Source organism: Scophthalmus maximus, chromosome 7, assembly GCF_022379125.1.
Source record: "Scophthalmus maximus strain ysfricsl-2021 chromosome 7, ASM2237912v1, whole genome shotgun sequence".
In the NCBI taxonomy this organism is placed as follows: Eukaryota; Metazoa; Chordata; class Actinopteri; order Pleuronectiformes; family Scophthalmidae; genus Scophthalmus; species Scophthalmus maximus.
The window spans coordinates 6,037,242-6,058,450 of NC_061521.1; the positions used below are offsets into that span (position 1 = coordinate 6,037,242).

At 40.6% G+C, this 21,209-nt stretch overlaps 1 protein-coding gene and 1 long non-coding RNA gene across 5 annotated transcripts in view; both read left to right on the plus strand.

Moving 5' to 3' along the window:
• LOC118315040 (RNA-binding Raly-like protein) overlaps nt 1-21,209 on the plus strand; it is an 85,676-nt gene that overhangs the window by 52,187 nt on the left and 12,280 nt on the right. The window contains exon 1 of one of the 4 annotated variants that reach the window (XM_035641966.2): nt 576-784. The exons of 2 other annotated variants lie outside the window; for them this stretch is intronic. In XM_035641966.2, the coding sequence (XP_035497859.2) occupies nt 576-784 (209 nt within the window). Of the gene's footprint in view, nt 1-575; nt 785-18,705; nt 19,046-21,209 lie in introns of those variants that run through there. One more of the 4 variants, XM_035641968.2, reaches the window with a different exon arrangement.
• Nucleotides 810-6,219, plus strand: LOC118315044. Its single transcript, XR_004794791.2, has 3 exons — nt 810-1,314; nt 3,505-4,206; nt 5,976-6,219. It is a non-coding gene; the product is annotated as an uncharacterized LOC118315044 (long non-coding RNA).

The window sequence follows — 21,209 nt, forward strand, 5'->3', positions numbered from 1 at the left end:
AAAGAGAAAAGAGACATGAAAGAATAATCATTGACTAATCAAAACCTCTTACTCCCGAAGCCCTTTTTGCAGGTCCCTGCTCGAAAATGACATGCCTAAAAAAAGAGTATACCTGCATCTACAAGGTCAATGGCAATAATCTTGGTATCTATATTAAGGTAACACTTTCAGATTTCAGCAGGTGTGTATAAATCAGCAAAGATGTTACTGGGTCAGAGTAAATGAAGGTGGAACATAAATGAAAAATGTCATGTTTGCCTCAAAAAGGTTAACATATTTTTAATGAATATCCCCCATGTAAATGGGATCTCCAAATTGGCACAGCTGTTCCATATGAGGTTTCTCACTGCAACACTCATTTAATTTCATTTAAATGTCTCTGTAGAGAGAGATGAACACCAGTCTTTGCTAAAACGTGTGTTTAGATGGAACAAATACTTACAAACTTTCTTTGTAGTGCTGTCCAATGATGTAAGAGTGGCAGTGACACAACGTAATATATATAAATATATATCGACACCCCATTGGTCATACTGGATGATTGACACGTCTATCGAACCGCCAGAGCCAGTAGGATGGACAGACAGCCTCAAATTCCCTGTCACCAACACCATTCGCTAACTATGAGGAAGCAAACACACGTGATAGGTCCAACCCATTTCACATTAGAAACAAATGGTTGGAAATGGCAGGGAATCATCTCAAAGTCACGAGTAGTCTTTGTGCTAGCTAACGGTAGCGGATTCATGGATCAAAACACAACTTACGTGACAAAACATCAAAGGTAAGACGTAATGTAGTTTATGTATATCGCTGTTTGAAGTGAACTTTTTGCTCTTCTTTGGCTGCTGGTTTGGTGAGAGTTGGTGGAGAGTTAGGCCTGTCACAATGACAAATTTTTGTCAGACAATATATTAGGCCAGAATTTATTGCGACAAACAACATTATTGTCATTTCTTGCAACTGAATCATGTGAGCTTTTAGCAAAGGCCTTGTTGGCTGTTGCTTGTGTGAGTCACTGCACTCTTCTCCTACACAATTTGTGTCGCTTGGCAGTCCTTCAAAGCAGCAATATTGACACTTATCATCTTATCATTTCTGATATCATATGTTACCTGATCTCCCAACATTCTATGGATTAGTATTTAAATTCCGTCTGATGATTCCATGATTGGGAGGAGTTGTAAGGAAGTTTTTTGCACTCTTCTTTTTTATTTGTTATTTCTTTCTCCCTTTCTCCTTTCCTACCCCTACATTGTTTTTCGTGTCTCCAGAGTTCAGTCCACTTGAAAATAGCAAAACAGTGTTGGCATGGTAGGTATTCCTTTACAGAGGCCATCTCAGAGAGCTGTTTTCAAGTCAGTATATCCCCATTTCAATTCTTGTAAGGCCTTAAGTGTATGTCGCCAGTCACCCATATTGCAAAGAAATTCTAATAATGTCTTTATTTGTTTGGAGCCATGTGAGAAACTAAAGTCATGGGCAAAATCAGCCTTAATACTCTGATTTGTGGTATTTTTGAAAGTAAAAATAGTTATTTCAGTGATTTGGTCTCAATTTAGTACTTTGCGCAATATTGGGGCAAGAGAGCTCAGCGCCCCACTGTCCCTGGCAGATTTATATCACTTACTGTTCAAAGATAGGAACTGCAATAAGCGCCAATAGAGGCGCCAACGCAGAATCTCCTGTTTCTCATGCTGTAAAAATACCATAACCTGCATGACATCTATCAATTCAATTTATTATTCTTATTATTATCATGATTTTAATAAACCTGTCATTGATAAATTTGGGCATCTGAAAGATTGGTGTGCCAAGTTCCTATGTAGGTGAGGTGACAGGATGAGACTGTAACATGACAGACAGTACTGGTCTATTTATGTTTACTTCTGTATATGCTCATGCACTTCCCAAAACATGTCATAGGCTATATAGCCACTTCTATAGAAATCAATCTAATTATGTTTAGGCTCACTGTTTGTCAGTGTCGTTAGCTCCATACTCATTGGTTACAGACACTATGAACCTGTTCAAACCCTCATGCTCTGACTGCCCCTTTCAGATCTAGTTTGGTAAGAGAATCAGAACTTTGACCGATTTTGTATAACAAAGGGACTCTGTTGTCATTTTCGTAATTGTCTGGATCCCTTCTATTTCACTGCTTCCAGCGTAGACATTTTTTATACAATTGATTTCTAGAATTTCCAAACCAGGCAACTCGATCCGAAATTTACTCCATTCTCTGTATGGACCCTAATGCAAAGGGCCTCATCTCAGTTATATACAATAACCTAGATTGGAGAAGTCTAGAACGACCGTCAGCCCTGCTGGTATTTGGAAGGGTAATTTGAATCTTGCAAGTTTTGTCAAGCCTTTGAGTTTAGCGTCATTGCTGATGCGTCTGTCTTATGTATCGAAGGTTGAGTTCAAAGCCAGCCCGTGATAAAAAATTGTCGTCTTCCCTTCTATTTGTTTTTTTTTCATAAATACTACCCAGCTCTTGTCTATTTAAGGCCCCCCTCCCAGTCTGCTCTGATTGTCCAGTTGGTCCACTCTGTTGTGTTTGGTCAACCACCACGCGCATGTAGGAAGTTTTCTCACTCTCGCTTTACCCGGCTTTGTCTGGGGGCGTATCAGACTAGCCGCTAGATATGCTTTATGCACTTCCATAAGATGGTGGTTGGTGTCCCCAGCTTATGGAAGTATTGACCTGACTATTGACAAGGTGTTTCAGGAGCTTCAGAGGAAATGTTTTCTGTCGGGGAGAGGATCTCCCTTTACTAGGACCTATGGCTTTTTAACTTTGCAAACCTTTTACATACATTATATTACACAATATGTTTCAATAATACACATTTTGGGCAATCCGTACTACCCTTTAGCATAATAAAGTGCTTGCCATTGAAAAAATTTTTTAAATATGTTTAATATTTCTAATTAAGAATGTGTCACGATATGAATGTATTTCCTCATTCTCTAAAAAAATGTCTTAAAATACCTACAGAATTTACACATGGATTATAATTTCAATTTAAATAGTTCAATAAGATTCTTCCTGACATAAAGGGAACAAATATTTTTATGCATCTAGTATTGTTTATGAATAATAACGTTTTACAATTTTAAACAATTTCCAGTCTGGTTTAGTACACTTCACAGAACAGACAAAGCCCTTGTTAAGGTTATAATGACTTTTCTCTGGCTGAACACAGAGGTGACTGCTCATTTTTAGTTATTTTTCTTTGATACTGTCGATCATTGTTTCACCTTACATCGACTTGAGACTTGGGTAGGAATCATGGGCTCAGCACTGGGCCTACTACATTCCTACCTCTCCAACAGAACTTTTTCTGTTGCCCTATCTACCTCTACTTCCTCATCTGCACAGTTGAGTTGTGGTGTCCCTCAAGGCTCTGTTCTTTGCCCAATTTTATTTTCCATTTACATGCTGCTTCTCATCTAGGTTTTTCAGTCCCATGATTTGCTCTATTATTCTTTCTACAGATGGAACTCGGCTCTACATACCCTTAAAGCCTACTGATTCGAGCAGCCAAACCAATCATTTATCTTGCCTCTCAAATATTAAATCCTGGATGTCTCAAAACATTCTCAAATTCAGTGATTATGAGGTCATTCTGTTTGGTCCCTCAAAATTTGAACCCCCGCTGGTAGTAATCTGGGTGTTGGGCCTGACAAAATGGAGGACTTGACCATTTGATCTTTTGTCCCGAAGACAAAGGAACGGACTGGAAAACTCTGATTCCCAGAATGCTTCACTTATCACACCTTGGGTGTGAAATCTCCTCCAAGCCCCAGCTGCCATTGGTCACCTTCCTGCCTCTAACTTCAAGGAGACAATAATTCCTTCTACTACCACCCTCAGGGGAGCAAAGGCCTCTGCTCTCTGATGATCCTGAACTGAATGCAGGCCTGCTGAAGCAGACAGCTTGACTTCCAAAAGGCAGCGACGCAAGAGTCTGCCAAAGGATCAACCAAGGCAGTAAAGTTCGCTTTTTACATTAGTGGCAGACACACGGTCTTGTCAACTGATCCAAGCTCAGGAGCCACCAAGCAGAGTTAGTGTTGAGCTCTAACTCTGTGGAGGACACAAAAGGACACTGAAAACACACAGCACGACTGCTGCATCTTTCTGGACACACAAACAACTTCCCAAAAGGACTCTTCTTCCTCTTTTCCATGGACCTGGTAATGTAACTTGTGCATATAGAATAGCATAACGCAACATGGCTTAGCATAGGAAGGTTTAACCTCGGAAGTGTACTGTATTGATGAGTCAACACGTTCAGTTATATTTATTGTTAAATCTATTCATAGGTTATTTTCATGGTAGTTCCCTGTGACTAACCCTCTCTGATGCGGCCATTTTGTATTTTTCTTTGTTTACCACCATCTTGTGTAGTACTTCTCAGACCTTTGACCTTTACGGCCACCTAGTCTGTGTACTCACACAGACACACACACACACACACACACACACACTCTCTCAGACATATATTTCGTTTCAACTTATATTTTAAATAAATGTTATTAAATCTGCAGTCTAGTCTATTTAAAGGAAGGGTAGTTGATTTCGAAAATCGCCCGCAAAGTCCCACTCGCTTCCTTCAGACCTCTGTCCAAAGCCCCTCCCCCTTCAACACATGAACGCGCACTGCTGCCTCAGTCTGAGTCTGATTACATCGGAGGAGGAGGACACAAGCGAAGCACAACATCGCTAACTGACTGTTCGTGGCTCATTCACATTTGTCAAGCTAACATGTTAGTGTTGGGAAATCTCATTGAAAATAGAGTTATTCTGATGCAGTAACTTGTTGCTGGCTAGTTAGCAATAGGCTGCTGCAGGCTAAGCTAAAACATAAACACGGTTTTAACACAATTAATCGCATTAAGGTCATAGTTAGCTCGCAATTAATCGCACATTTTTATCTTTTCTAAATGTCCCTTGATTTCTTTTTTCCCCAATATTATTCTCAATTTAATGCTCCCATCAACATGGAAAAGTGGATCGGCTTGCTTTGTGCAATTGTTTTTTTATTGAAAACAACATTGGCATATACTGTAGTGTTCAATTTCACACTAACATTCACACGGAGCAAATAATCTCACACACAATGTAACACTGTCCATCAATAAAAGGGTGAAAAAAATACTTTGTCACACAAACAGCCCCTTCATCAGCCCTTTCTAAGGGATCAAAACAGGGCCATACAAATTAATTTACAAAGTGCACATGTAAGATAAACTAGGACTCAGCCTGTAGTGCAGTTAAACCATGGCTTAATACTTTCTTTTTCTCAAGCTTGCTTCGAACATAGCAGTCAGGCTACTGCTCTTTATTCACCAGAGGCTCATCAACCCAGCCATGCCAGTAAAAGGCTCTGCCTTGTAGTGCTCCAGACAGATTCAGAATCTTATTGGCATCCATTTCGGCGTCTCGCGCTCGCTTACCCTTTGGCCGCCTCGCAAGCCCAAACAAGTCTGTGCGGCGTGCCTGTTGTTTTGTTTCCAGTCCAGCTAGATCCGATGTGGTGTTGTAGTTTTTCTAACGTTACTAGTTGTTGTATCAGCATGTGAAAAAACAACAAAGTTTGCTAGGCCAAAAAGAATGTTAATCTCGCGATAAAATAATTTACGCCGTTAAAATGGGTTTGCGTTAAGGCCGTTAATAACGCATTTAACTGACAGCACATTTTAAAACTTCAGCACATTTCAGCCATATTGTGACAATGAAACAGCCACAGCACCTTCAGAGCTTTCTGCCCTTTTTTCTGTTGCTATCTGTGACACAATGAAGGGGAATTTTGTACAGGACTCATAACATGCTTAACTTGTCAGAGCTTCCACGATGAGTGTTGTTAGCTCAGACTGAGTTTACTCCAGACTCTGTTCAATGTATCTAATCATACATATAATCATTTATCATGTATCTAATCTAATCATGTGTTACTGTACAGGTCAGAACTCAAGGACTAGGCTTGGAGCAGTGAGCCTGCCTCACCTATTTCACCTCACATCGGCAGATGCTCCTCCTACAGACGTGGAAAGAAAGTTCTGTGGGCAACTTCCTGACTCCCGTGTCGAGGCTTCCAGATATGGAGGTTTACATTTTGCACATACAGTATTTTGTGCAGTACCAATGTTTATTTATGTTCTGCATAACCTGCTCTAAATTATTGGAATAAAAATCTTTTAAATGTTCAAGGCCTTTTCCTTATACTCACAGCATAAACAATCCAATTTTACATTTACCTCTTTACAAGCTGCACAAATAATTAGAACACAGTGTGTCATGACACCTGTTAATTTTTTGGGAACATCATACAATATACCAAATATATATATTATAAAATTAGCATAAACAACATATGTAGAAACTGTCTGCACAGGGTTTCCTAGCTCTAGTGTCAAAGCAGGCCTATTGGCTGACAGGTCACGCTGTGCTGTCGTCGACTCTTTAGGCAGTGGTCCTGTAGAAAGAATATCACAATAATAGATCAACATTACTGTAAATGACTAACAACACTACAGCAGCATTATCTGCAGTGGCAAGCACAGTTTTCTGTCACCTTTTGTAGGAGCCAAGTATAATTGATTTAGTGATTTGTTGGTGGACCAGCCACTCTTTCATATATATTTGTGTTATGACTTTGTTTAGATGAATATTGAGGATCATAACAAGTAGTTCTGAGGTTCAGAATCTGTAAAAAAAAAAGAAATTAAACAACCCACCTGGCATAAATGTTAACACTTTGGAATTTTTTACAAAATTGCCATAAGTATGTTACCACTTCATGCTGAACCTACAGTATCATAAGCCCACTCACCTGGTCCTCTGCTGACCTGCTTCTCTAGCTATTGACGAGGATCGTCTGGTCTCAGTGCACTGGTCTGTGGCAGACAACCTCCAGGTCCTGGACTTCTTCATGTACAACTTTCTGTACCTGGTATTAGAGAAAGGAGGTCAACTTAGTGAAAGGTTCATATTACCTTACATTGAACGGTACTTTTCATTTCATTCCCGTCGTCCGGACCGTAGTCTGGGAGCAGCGAGACGGTTTCTCTAGGGCGGAAGCGCTGCATTGTTCCGGGACCTGCCCCTCATGCCCGGCAGCGTGATGAAAACACACGGAGACTTCCTGATGGAGCTTGAGGCGTTGCGGCATTTATTATTGCACACAGACTGCATCATGCACATCAACTGCTACAACAAGCCTCTAGCCACGCACACCGGGCATTCTCACTACGCCCGCTCCACACACACACACACACGTAACAAACAATTTGTTCATAACTACAGTGAAGACACCTGGCGAACACACAGGCAGCGTTAGCATTAGATACATATAAGATAACGCAGCATTGGCTAACTTACCTAGTGTCCTCCAGCGGAGCTAAGTTGGCGCTGGCTGATACACACACAAGCTTTCCAACAGTTCTGTTGGTTACACAGTTCAAGAACATTAACCGCTTTCACCCAAAACGAAGCACATCATTACCTTTCACCCTTTTTCCCTCCCGGAGTTGACGTCAGCGTTGAAGAGCCACACGATGTTTACTCTGTTCCCTCCTCCTCGTAGTATCCAACCTCTTTTAGTCCATAGCCATCTCTACTGCTCTGTCTGATGCGACCGGAAGCTGTTTCAGGCACTTTCTCTGCCTTTCTTCTTTAGTTCAGTGCAGCAACTCGTCTCCTAACTGTAGCTCTAGCTCCGTAGCTTTAGCTCCGTAGCTCCATAGCTTTAGCTCTGTAGCGTTGTAGCTTCTGCTCCGGTTGTTTGCCGACGCTGTGCAGGAGACTGGTCATGCGCCCGACTGTGTTGTGAACGAGCGGAGTGCGCGCAGGCAGGAGAAAGCCAGTTCATCCAATCACTTTTTTCAGCCAGAACTTTCTGATCGGTCATGGTTTTAAGACTCCTGCCGCAGCCACAGATGAGGGATTGTTTTCGTTTCAGTGTCGGATCATCCAATGTATTCCTCGCTATCGGTTTGTTACGAGGGTTTCAAGTAATGTGACAGTAAGTGCTTTTTCACAAAAAACGCCTAACCCACCTTTAATATTGCATAAGTGTGAGTATTGCCAATCGCTGACTGGTAGAACTCTATATCCTTCAACCTCTGCTAACTACCAAGGTGGTAATTCTGGTGGTAATTATTAAATTAATTATCAATCAGAATTCCAAATTGATAGTTAGTATATTGTAAATGAGACTGAAATCAATTTGGCTATCATTTCCCTTCCTTTGAAGGGTGGTGCCCCAAGGAACTTTGATATGAATTAAAGTTATTATTTAATAATTAATCATTTTAATATAATTTTTTTATTTTTGATACTTAGATACTTTTTGTTTTTAGCGAATAAATTCAGGAATGTAGCTACACACTGAGAGACAATCAGCATTTTAATATTAACCTAAATTAAGTTGAGAAAGAATTTCTTCATGTTAAGACAATTAAGACTTATGGACCAGACAATATATGTGGACGCTTACTTAAATACTGTGCAAAGGAGCTGAGTCCAGTGTTTCACTACATCTTTAATCAGTCCTTACAGTTACCTCATGCCCCAAGTGTCTGGATAAAGCTGTGGTTGTCCCTCAATGACTTTAGACCAGTTGCTTTAACTGCTTTAATTTTAATGAAAATCTTTGAAAAACTGGCGCAGTCAGAGATCTTGCAGAGCACTGAGTATGTACTGGATCCTCTGCAGTTTGCCTATAGGCTCTACAGAGGAGTGGAGGATGCCATACCCACTCTTCTTAACTTGCTTCTTAAACACTAGGAGGGAAATGGTAGTCATGCTGGATTCTTATTCATTGATTTTTCGCACAATTCAACCACAAATGTAACATGTAGGATTTTAGATCAATTTAATTTAAATAATAATCTTGCTGGATGGATTCTTGACTTTTTAACTAACAGGACACGGAGTCAGAGTTAATGGAGTTTTATCTGACCAAGCCGTCTCATCCACCGGTTCACCACAAGGGTGCGTTCTGTCTCCCTTGTTGTTCATTCTTTACACAAACGTGTCAGAGCATGTTTGAAAACAACCATTCAAAGGGAAAGTTCAGTGATTTTGAAGTGGGGTTGTAGAGTACTGAGTCCCACTGTTGCAGAGGGGGAAAAGAAAAGCATATTTTTCGCCACATTTTTAAATGTTACCTACGTACCCAGTACCTGTACCACATCTGTACAAATGTGAACAGTCCCAACTCTTGCGCTCTGGTGGCCAAATAGTTACAGCAAATGCCACATAAAAACAATAGTTTGATTCCAGTCAGGGGACCTGTTAGTTCAGGCATTAAACTACACTTACACTTGTACAGTTTACATCACAGAAAAGGTGATGTATGTACCACTATGTTCTGATGGTTAAGGATGTAGTGTAAGATGGCTGCTTTGTACAAGGATCAAAAACAACCTTATCATTGCCATCTTTGGTATAGAACACAAATACTTACACTGCTTCTCAGATGCTGTGGTGTCCTTTGATCAACTCTTAAGGTGTTCTCTTTTTTTTTAGAAAATAGGTCATAGCGCATGCCATAGGCCAAGCAGATGGCAAGTTTAAGGGCTACCTCTGGATAAATTATTTCAAACAGTCTGTCTGCGACCATAGACTACACATTTTGAATTTGAACAGGGCATTACAATTCAGATATTTACTTTACTTTATTACTCCATGTTCAAACAAATGTTCAAGTTTCAAATAAAACTTAATACCCCAAGTTACTATAAATTCCCAGGTCATAAATTGTGAATGACTTTGTCATTATTTAGATATTACAGACTGATACGCATGCAGAAAAACAACGTATAGACCACAAAGAAAGTGAAAAGTGAAATGAAAATAACCATTGGGAAAGTGGCACCAGTTTTAAGAGATTTCATATTAAAATAGGCATTAAAAAGGAGAGGAGAACATTTACAGAAACAGACGGATCAATTGTTGAATTCATTTTTGTGCGTGTATTAGTTTTACTCTTTTCATGTCTGAAAATGAAAAAAAAATTAAAAAACATTTTCAAGAGTTTTCGGTGCCTTGTGTGGCTTCTGGACCTCTTCTCAGTTTTGGCCCCCTAGAAGTGGATATGAACGATGACATTTGTGTCTTCAGTAACAATGCTTTTGCGAAAACACCTCTCAAGCCTATAAAGGTCCATTAAATGGGTTTTGCATTCATCTTAGCCAAAAGATGCTTTTGTAAAATCTGCTGTTGCAAATTCATAAAAACCAGAAATTAGATCTATACTTATTTTTCATGGTAAAACACGTCTGCAGGCAAAAAACCTTCATGTTCTCATGGTGAATGTGAGTGCTTCTGGAAAAAACAGTAACCTAGCTAAAAAGGCCTAGCTAAAATGCAAAAACCAAACAGCAGTGGACTGACAGCAGCTGACCACCCTGCCACAGGCTGAAAACACAATTCACTGCAGGGAGCGAAGGACAGGTGGTGGAGGAGGAGCAGAACTGTATGGAAGCTGTAGAGTAAGACACAGAGAGGAGCAGAGGATGGAGAGAACAACAGACAAGTGCAAAAGAGAGAGGAAATGGGCTCACGGCATGAAAAACAAGTCTGTTGGCAGAATCTCAGATAAACGCTTCACTTGGCTTCCATCCACACTGCCCCTCGGCTCAATTGTCTGCATCATCCTTTTTGTCTTTTCCTCACATATTTCCTTACACATGGCTCCATTTCACACCAACAGAGGAGCTCAGATGATTCATTTGTGCAGTGCAGCCCTGGTGGCGGTCCAGTTACTGCAGAACAAATTGACACTTTCCTCACCAGGGAAAATGACAGTGTCAGTCATTTGTTCCATCACTTTAACAACCTATGTTATGTTTTTACTGTTAGTTTGCAAATAATGATCCTCTCTACGTAGCAATGGCAGATGTAGTGTGACATTACCACACTGCTTAACCTCTAAGGGATGATAGGGTGGAGAGTGTGGGGGGTACAGTGTCTAAAGAACATGGTTTGCATTCCATCTCCCTACTGGTTAACATTTGATTGTTTTACAGAAAATGTCCTTTTAGCAATGTCTATATGAAGGTATACACATGATGTACCTTAGTGTCAAGTGTTTTTTTCTGTCAAGTGTTTTTTTCCTCAGTCTTCCAGTATTTGGTGTTTTGCAGTAGCACAGCATACTCACATTCCGCTAATGTGGAGTAAAACAATATGCTTTATTACCCAACAAAACCAAGAGGTGTTTTAACTTAACTTACTGTGAATAGAAATAGAAATGATGGCATCTGCTATCATATACACTGAAAAAAAAAGTTTTATAACTCAGTGCTACTCTGAAATTACACACAAACATAGTTAACCATTTAATTTTGTGCAGAGCACCTTTACCTCCTAATGCAACAGAATATTTGACCTTCCGGGCCGATAATTCATGCGTGCTGCATTTTCTGAAAAGACTCCAGGAATGATCAGAAGTATCTTATTTATTTATTTATTTATTTCCTGGAGAATTGCACAGCTTTGGTTTGTGAGAGCCTCTGTATGAAATCAGATAGGATATAAGGCTGTGGGGTCTGGCCACGTCAACACAGCCGTCCTGTAAATATTTAGAGGAGTTTATCTGCAGGGCAGCGGATTATCAGCTTAGGGAGGTACAGTGCCCCCTTCGACCAACACACACGCACACTGATCATGCAACCGCACTAATCAAAACAGTTGCTGATGGTAAATTAATCCTCTGCTGTGTTCGTGTACTTCTCTGTCACAGTGTTAAACTGTTCATGTGTCACAAAACCACAGGTCACATCGTTCTTCAGAAAGACACAGAAAAAAAGAATTCTTAACTGTATAAGAAGGAGATAAACATATCTCTATAAGGAGAAGTCATATCTCTGAGGTCCCAGACGTGCTGGCATTAAAAAGATTTTGTTTTTTAAACCAAACAAACAAAAATTTTAGCTATTATTTTCTATTACCCTCTTTCGTTCCACTGATTGTCTGTTGTTCAAAATATACTTGTAATGTCATTGTGAAATATTTAAAATTGATACTTTAACCAGGCACAGCAATCTTTGCAATGTGCTGTTGTCACAATTGATGATGGCAGTTGCGCAAATGCGTCATTTAATGCTTCGCTTTTTTGTATCACTGTGAAATAAACCTGATTTGGATTTTGTTTGTTTCTTTTGTAGACTAAGGCTCAATTCCATTTCACCCCTTGCGCCTATACCCCTTGGTTTTGTGCGTTCACATGTAGGGGTAGGGGTGTTCAACTGCCTCTGGCATTGAGGAGGAGGGCTAGACAGCCCTCCAAACGGAGATTTTTCAGACCCACACTCCAAACAGAGGGCTGTGAGATATGCCTTGCGAATCACCGGCAAGTCGACTGAAAAAATGTCCAAGGCGACCAAAGAAACTCACAAATCTGTATTTTCTCCGTGAATAATTTACGACGATCTTTCATTTCAATGTATTTCCTTTTAGCGTTATGCGTTATATTAGTACCACAAATGTAAAGTTATCAACTAACGTGATGTGCTGTGAGAAATTTGAGGAAATAAAAAAGGTTATGTGATGACAATAAAAAAAACATTTAGTTTGAGATCATGTGTGTATTTATTGAATAAATATAGTGCAGCTTCGTTCAGGTTATTGCCGGGGGTCGTCTCGACTCCTGCCGTCAAACCAGCCACCAAAGGAGGCTGAAACGGCTTTGCCATCCATGGTGAAAAAATATAACCAGTCAGAATTAGGTCCATTGTTGTTGTCATGTAGAGTTCCGTATCTCTAACAGTTAAAAAAGGTCCAATGGAGGCTAGCCAACTCTCTGACTTTTTGAACAATCAAAGAGCCGATAACTTTGTTCTGCTCGTATCTGCTAGTGACATGATATGTTGTGAAGCCTGCTAACGTAGTTAAGATAGTTTAGAGAAAAGCAAACAATGTAGGGCCAGGATGATATACTGCAATATTATTAATACATTTTGGAGATAAACATTCATGTTATTTTACATTAGAAACACTCACAGCGATAGAACAGGCGGTGTATTACCTCAAAGTGACGAGTAGCCTTTGTGCTAGCTAACGTAAGCAGATTTTATGGATCAAAACACAACTTGTCATGACAAAACATCTAAGGTAACTTTGTCTTTGTTCTACTTCGGCTGCTGGTTGGTTTGATGACGGTTGGTCATAGAGTGATACGAAACACACTTGGAATCTGTGGGCTCTGAGCTTTCCTATGATATGAAGGTTGTGTTGTTAGCATACACAAGCGTCATCTTTGGACATAGTGGATATTTGTTGTGTTTATGCGATTTGCTGATTTAGTTGCTTGGTATTTTGATTATGTGTTTCGTATAGGTGAAAACGGTTGACATTGGCGTGAAGCGGAGTTTCTTCCCATATTGTTTTATGTTTAGCATATTTATATGATTGTTTCACCTGCATCACAATCAGACCAAATTTGGACCCTGTTTAACCTAAAGAGATTTAGCACTTTACAGCGTCCATATGTGTAACATGGATGGCGAGTCGGGAGACCTGTACGCGCATGTAATCCGGGAAAGAAAATGCACGCCTACAAGTAGTTGTAAAAAATACTCTCAAAGTAAAAAATGCGACCATTTGGTTGCAGTCTGGAGCATGAGGAGCAGTGCACCGCCGGGTGACAGACTGAGTGAGAGAGAGACTGAGATCTGCTCTGCTGATGTCATGGTGCAAAAACACACATATACGCGTCTAGTTGCGTCTTTGCGTTGACTTTGTATGTAATCTATATTTTTTGTATATAATCTAAAATAAGGGTTACTGGACCACCACCAGGGCAGCTCTCACTGCACAAATGAATCATCTGAACTCCTCTGTTGGTGTGTGAAATGGAGGCATGTGTAAGGAAATATGTGAGGAAAAGACAAAAAGGATGATGCAGAATAGTTTGCGTCACGTTCGGTGTGAGCACAACTTTAAATATCTTTCATTTTGTTAGTGTAAAAATATTTTTTGGTTTATGAGTCTGTGGCGCAACAAAGACTATGGTGGGCCGCCACCGTTTGTTTGGTGTGTTGAGTACACGCTGATTAGTTAATCTGGTCCTGGTGTACGTTAGGCCATGTGTTTGTTAGGTGTTTTTGATTTTTGGCAGGCACACCAGATTGTTTGTCTATAGGTGAGTGGGATCATCAGATTTTTTGGGGGGGGAAGTTATTTGTGTGAATTCTAAGAGAAGGTAAAGGAAGGTTTCCAACTTAAAACACAGTGGTATGGAGTTTTCTCTGTTAGGCTTCAGTGGCGTTTCACCTTTGGGATGCCTCAGGTTTTTTGATTTCTTTCCTTCTGCATTTCTGATAGTGCTATGGTAACGCACTTAGGGTCAATTGTCTCGGGAGCACGTCCCGGGAGCTTGTGGTGCTGCAGGTAGCTTAAAACCCGTAAAAAAACGTCTGCAAAGCCGCATGAAGACTAGGGTTGAGTTTCTAGCAAGACTTGGATAGGCACTTAGTGGCAAAACTCTGTTTGGCCAGTTATTGCCTCGTATTTGTGTTGACGTGGCTTTTCATCCCTTTCTTGTGTGTGCTGGAGTAGTTTACTCTCTGTGATTTGTTTGTGTAACCCAGTGAATATGACCTCTGTGACAGAATTTGTAGATGCTTCCTCATGGGCACTCTTGGATAAATTTACCAAAAAACAGGTGTTCGAAGTAGCGGAACATTATGGGATCGATGTGGGTGGTAGTAGAGGTTACAGGTACAGATTTGGTTGTTGGGAATGTTTTGAGTATGGAAACTAGCTCTGGTTTGGGTTCGCTGGGGAACTCTGTCACTTACAGCAGCAAAATGAGTTACTTTTGTTGCAGTTGGAGATTGAAAAAGGTAAACAGATTGCTCTGGAAAGGGTAAAAAAAGAATATGAAACTCAAAGGGCAAAAATGAGACTGGGTATGGAAAAAATTCAAATTGGACATTCAGCTGCAAAAGTTGGATTTGGTACGACAAGGTGAAATTGTGGGAAGTGCTTCATTTGAGGATGTGTGGGTGTCCTCCCAGGAACAATCAAGCCGTGTGGAATTTTATGTTGGTGTTGATCTGCGTTTAATGCCTGTGTTTAATGAAAAGGATCTTGATACCTTTTTTTTCATTGTTTGAACGTGTGGCAGATGTGAGAGGCTGGCTGGATTCGGAGCGCACCTTGCTGCTCCAGTGTGTGCTGACCATCATGGCCCAGGCTGCATATTGTGCACTGAGTGCGGCTGACAGCCTGTGCTATGTAAAAGTGAAAAATGCTTTGATGAAAGCGTATGAGCTTGTCCCTGAAGTGTTCCACCAGCATTTTTAGTCCTGGAAGAGGGGAGAGAAGCAAGCTCACATAGAATTTGCTCGAGATCTATTGTCTCATTTTGGTCATTGGCGTTCTGCTGCAGGAGTATCTACTTTTAAGGAAATGTGTAGTTTGACTGTTTTGGAGTATATCGCTACATATTTAAATGAGCATAAAATGAATGACGTTTTGGAAGCAGCACCTCTCGCTGATGATTTGTTTTGACCCACAAAGGAGTACCCCAGTGTTGACGGGGGAAATTTTGGTGTGTGGCAGCATTAAAAGATGCCAGTGTCAGCAGTACGTGGGGCGAAAGGCACATGTTCCACATCTGATTCTACACAGACTTGCCATTATTGTCATGCACAAGGACATTGGAAGGAAGGATGTCCTGTCCTAAGGTCTAAATCTAGACATTCTGGCAATGTAAAATCAGATTTTAAGAGTAAATTTGCTCATGCTCCTATACTGTCTTGTTCTAGTGTGGACCAGTGTGGGGAGTGAATGACTATAACCCTTTTATCACTGAGGGCTTTGTGTCACTGTGTGGCAGTAGAGGAATGGTGCTAATCAAAATTCTGCGTGTCACAGGGTCGAAGTATTCGTTTGTCTTAAAGTCTGCCTTGCCTTTGTCTGACAAGGGAGACACTATGTTATGAGGGGAATTGGGATGAATGTTTTGTCTGTGGCTGTTCATAAGGGTTGTCTTACCTCAGGGCTGACACAGGGGGTTGTGGCCATGGGGGTCTGTGCTGCTCTGCCTGTGAAAGTGGTGTCTTTAATCTTGGGGAATGATCAAGCTGGTAGTACGGTTTGGCCTGATGGGCCAACGCCTACCATGGTTAGAGATAAGCCACTTCCATCAGTGGAGCCGGCAACAAACTTCACATTGAAGCTGAGAGGAACCCCTTCCAATTTTAAAGAGCAAACAAATACGAGAGTTCATGACCCCGCTGAAGCCCACAGTGATCAGGATTGGGAAGAATGAAATGTATGTGGACCTGCGGTCTGAAGAAGTGGTGGAAAAGGCCTTGAAGAAGAATAGAGACTGTATAGGGGGCATTACATTGAAGTCATGTGTAGATGCCCATCGGGGTTAAGGCCGGAGAGACCGAATGGGGAAAGATAATATTGTAGCACATGCACGTCACGTGACTAAGGTAGACTTCAGATAGTTCCCGGAAGTCCTTAATTTGATTCAGATGTGCTGATAATAAACAATCAGATTATTTAAACGTCTTACCCTTCATAAATCTAACACAGGCGGTCCTGATTTTCGTGTGAGTCTCTCACTCACATTCGCAGTGAGCAGCTGCAGACTCTGGAATAAATTCTATTTCATTGTTTAAATCTTGTGTCAGTTGTTTTGTCATGGCCTTAAGAGCCAGGTTGTGACAAATGGTAAACGGACTGTAATTTATATAGTGATTTTCTAGTCTTATTGACCACTCATGGAGCTTTACAGCACATGTCACATTCACCTATTCACACACATATACATGGAAGAGCAGTCCAACGATGACAAACTATGGCAGAATAGTTTGACGAGCTATGGCAGAATCCACAAAACGTGGAACATGGACGAATCCCTAACACACAGAGTAGCATACAGTCTGTCATTTCAGGGGCCCACATTTTATTATTTACCCAGGCCTTTGAAGTGTAAATGTATTTTTCATGCCACTTAAGCGTCTCATGAAATGAACTGAGTGGGTTCATTCAGGTGAGTTTATGCATGTTTATTACCTGTTTATATGTTAGTGATGGTGGAAGAGACAAAGCGTATTCGTGTTCCCCCTGCAGTCAGTCCTCCTCCAGATGTAGATGGCTGCTGTGATAGACAGCAGAGGTTGACGGGGAGAGGAAAGGCCTCCTCATCACGTGCTTAATCGCTCACTGCATCAAATTGGAGCTGTCAGTCAGTTCTCAGCCACAGCACAACACACTATCAGACAGCAACAACCGTGGGAGAAAACGGCCATGGAAACCTGTTAGAAAAAGAGAGAAGACGCAGGAAGCACTGAAAGGATGGGATTTTGGATTGTTTAAGGAAATTAAATCAGTGCGGGTCTGTTTTTGTTGGATAAATCACTGTCCTTCCGAAAGTTTCAGCTCACCTCGAGCAAGTAGCTCAAAGAGCCAAACAGCTGCTGCATGTTAAAGACCAAATTTCCTTTCACTTGACTTTCATCTGCAGCTACTTAATAATGGCAGTGCTTTCATTCTCAATTAATTTCTTTATAAATCATTTCAATACGTTTATAAGAATTAAAGGGTATTTCGATCTAGGTCAGCAGGTTAGTGGATGAAGCAGAGAAAAGTCCTTCAGGCAGAGGGTTTAAGGTTTTAACATGCATCTGCTGCGCTCCTGAAGTGAAGGCTGAGGCAGGTATATTTTTCTCTGTGTTTTAATTGTCCTTTTCCCAAATGAAGAATGTGTAACTGTGTCTCTCAGCATTTTAATCTCTAAGGCTATTGGTTCCCTCTAATGTAATTCTGTAAAATCACCCCACAAAATATTTTTAAATTTTTGAAAAAGGCTCGCTGCTGCTCACTATAGTTATTATCAAAGAAACAGGACTTTTTTTAGTGTCAGATTAATCCACATTTGGTGCTCTGGTGATTATTTGGGACAGAAACACAGTGTGTGGGTCTGAGCCATAATTAGCTAGAGAGTGTGTGTGTTTGTGTGTGTGTGTGTGTGTGTATGTGTGTTCACAGTAAGGAAGGAACATGTCAGCCAGTGCAACAGTGTGACTCAACAATGTGTTTTAAATAGTTTTTGGAAACAAAGGAGCTCTGTGTCTGAGAGGAATAAGACGTGTCAGACTTTGATACACACACACACTAGTGGTTCATTGGACACTATACTTACTACTCTACAACACTACTACTTATACTGTCCGGATTAGCAAATTTTCACAATGTATTAATACCAGTTGATTCCATCCACATAGTTGCAAGTGAGTGTATTGTAATCAATGGTCTTTGCTTCTTTGTCTGTCACAGCAATACCTCAGGCAGTTTTAATCCAATTTGGATTAAACTTGGCAAAATGGATCAGAACCTGTGCTATGGATTATTTTTCTCAAATCAATCAAAAGTAAAGGTGTCAATGAGTTGAGGGGAATCGGGATGAATGTTTTGTCTGTGCCTGTTGATAAGGGTTGTCTTACCTCAGGGGTAGCACAGGGGGTTGTGTTCATGGAGGTCTGTGCTGCTCTGCCTTTGAAAGGGGTGTCTTTAGTCTTGGGGAATGATCAAGCTGGTAGTACGGTTTGGCCTGATGGGCCAATGCCTACCGTGGTTAGGGATAGGCCATTTCCATCAGTTGAGCCGACGACAAACTTGAGATCGAAGCTGAGAGGAACCCCTTTCAATGTTAAAGAGCAATCCAAAAACTATGGATTATTTTTCTTAAATCCATCAAAAGTAAAGGTGTCACTGAGTTTGAGCCTTATGCTAATGCATGGGAAATACATTCAAAACACATATATGATGATTTTATTTTTTTAAATAATTTTTGGGTCTTTTTTGCCTTTAATTTGACAGGACAGCAAGGTGAGAAAGGGGGGAAGACATGCAGGAAATTGTCACAGGTTGGATTCAAACCCTGGACCTCTGCGTGTGCCTGCTCTATCCACTGGGCCACCCCGGCCACATGATGATTTTTAATTCTCTTATGTGGCAGTTAACAGGTGAACCCAGGTGTGGACAGAGACATCGTAGCAACAGGTAGTGTTCATAAAAAAAGGTTAATTTGATTAAATATAAGACAGGCAGGCGGGAGTCATCTGCTCGGAAAAACATGGATGCCTGCAGGGAACTTGTGTTTGTTCGGCTAGCCTCTGAACATCAGAAGCATGTACTGATGACCTACATGAGCTACAACAGCACCATCAGTGAAGAGGAACTGCGTATGCTGCCATGTCTTGCTCATTCAAATAACATACCACACACTTCAAATTTGTGTATAATATCTATAATATAGTATTAACAATATAATGTAGTCAATTCTATCTGCTCGGCCTACATGGATCTTGCCCGAGTTTTCCGATTTGGAATCCCGACTTGAATGGCCGTTCCATTGCACCTTTCCGAGTAGGAGGTCGTTTTTTCCCAGAGTTCCGAGCGCAATGGAATGCAGCATCAGAAGGCTGGCTGATTGAAGGATTGGGTGCAGCTGTTGGATTCCGTTCTGCTCTGTCACACCTGTCTCACTCAGGTCATCAATCACACCACACACACACACACACACACCACACACACACACACACACACACGCAGGAGAGGGAGAGAGACACACTGCAGAGGTGACAATGAATTAATCTCTAGATGTGGAGGGAGTGTCAGCAGAGGAATGATGTGACAAATTAAGGTGGTTCAAACTTTTGATGCTAAAAACATTTTGACAATGTAGCACATATTGGATATTTAAGACAGGTGTAGCATCTCTGGGAGTGCATTTCTAGTCCTGAAAGGGATAGTTCAGTGATTTTGAAGTAGGGTCGTATGAGTTACTTATGCATAGTTAATATGTTACCTCATGGAGATGGTGATCAGTGATGTCATATAACGGAGTAGGGAGGAGAAGTGGAAGTAGCGTAAGTCTGAATCCCACTGTTGCAGAGGGGACCACCGAAAAACGTATTTTCCGCCACAAATATCCGTTCAACTGTACGCTGAAGGACGTATTTTTTCACTGCTTCAGCTTTCCGCCAGACATTAAGTTTGCACTTTTATTTCAAGCGTACTTCGGCCATGTAGTACTGCGCCATTTCCCCTCCAAACTCCGTTAAATTACATCGCTGATCACCATCTCCACAGTGGAAGAAGAGGCGCTCAGATCTGTTTCTTGGGGAAAAGTAGCAATGATAAATTAATTAATTAAAGGTCCTGCATTCAAAATTTCACTTAAATTAAATTTAAAAAGTATTAGCTGCAATTTACAAATAAAGTACCCATATGCACAATGGCAAATTTCATTAATCTATGGAACATAATTAGACAGATGCTGAGGTGGATAGCTGCTACCCCCACTTTATTGAGACACATGAGTTCTGGCAGAAAAGCTTTGTAACACATGGTTAATGTTGTGAAAGGGGTATTCTTTTGGGGGGCCTATAGGGGATTACATAAAGGGCCTTGGCTGGATTCAAATATGGGCAACTGCGGTGGTGGACGTTAGAATATGCCACTTAGTGTATGGCACTTAGTAAATGTTGTACTGTAACAATTTGCGGCATCCTGCACACCCATTTTTTTTTATTAAATAAACCCAGGTGATAACATACACTTTGATGAATCTATTGTTGTATGGATATCATATATAATATTATTATATCTGTTGCATCTGGTAAATGTGGAGTTTATTTAAGTACATCATTTGAGTGAAGTACAATGTTTCCCCTGAAATGTAGTGCAGTAGAAGTTTTAATCAACTGAAAATGTAAATACTCATTGAAGTACAAGAACCTCATACTTTTATTTGAGTAAAATACTAGTAAATTTACTTATAAAAGTGACTTCCTCCAGTGCTTGCTAATACATAAAATGTTCTTTGACTGTAAGATGCTAACAATTTAATAATATTTCAAAAAGTTTTTCAGATTTGGATCAGACAGTCTTTGTTCATTATACTGAACGAAAAATTGTAAAAAAAAATTAAAAAATCTCTCTGCTTAGACGAGCAGTAAATATACAGCTTTAAATGAGAACATAAACCACTAATGACAATCATATCCATCATCTCAGACTCGGTATTTGTTGGCACTCAAATTAAAATCATACTTATGATGTGATATGACCATCTCAACTTAATTTACATCAAACAGCTGGTTGTCCAGACCTCTCTGCTGAGGGTAGGTGAGATGAATTCTGGGAAATGTAGGACATGCAC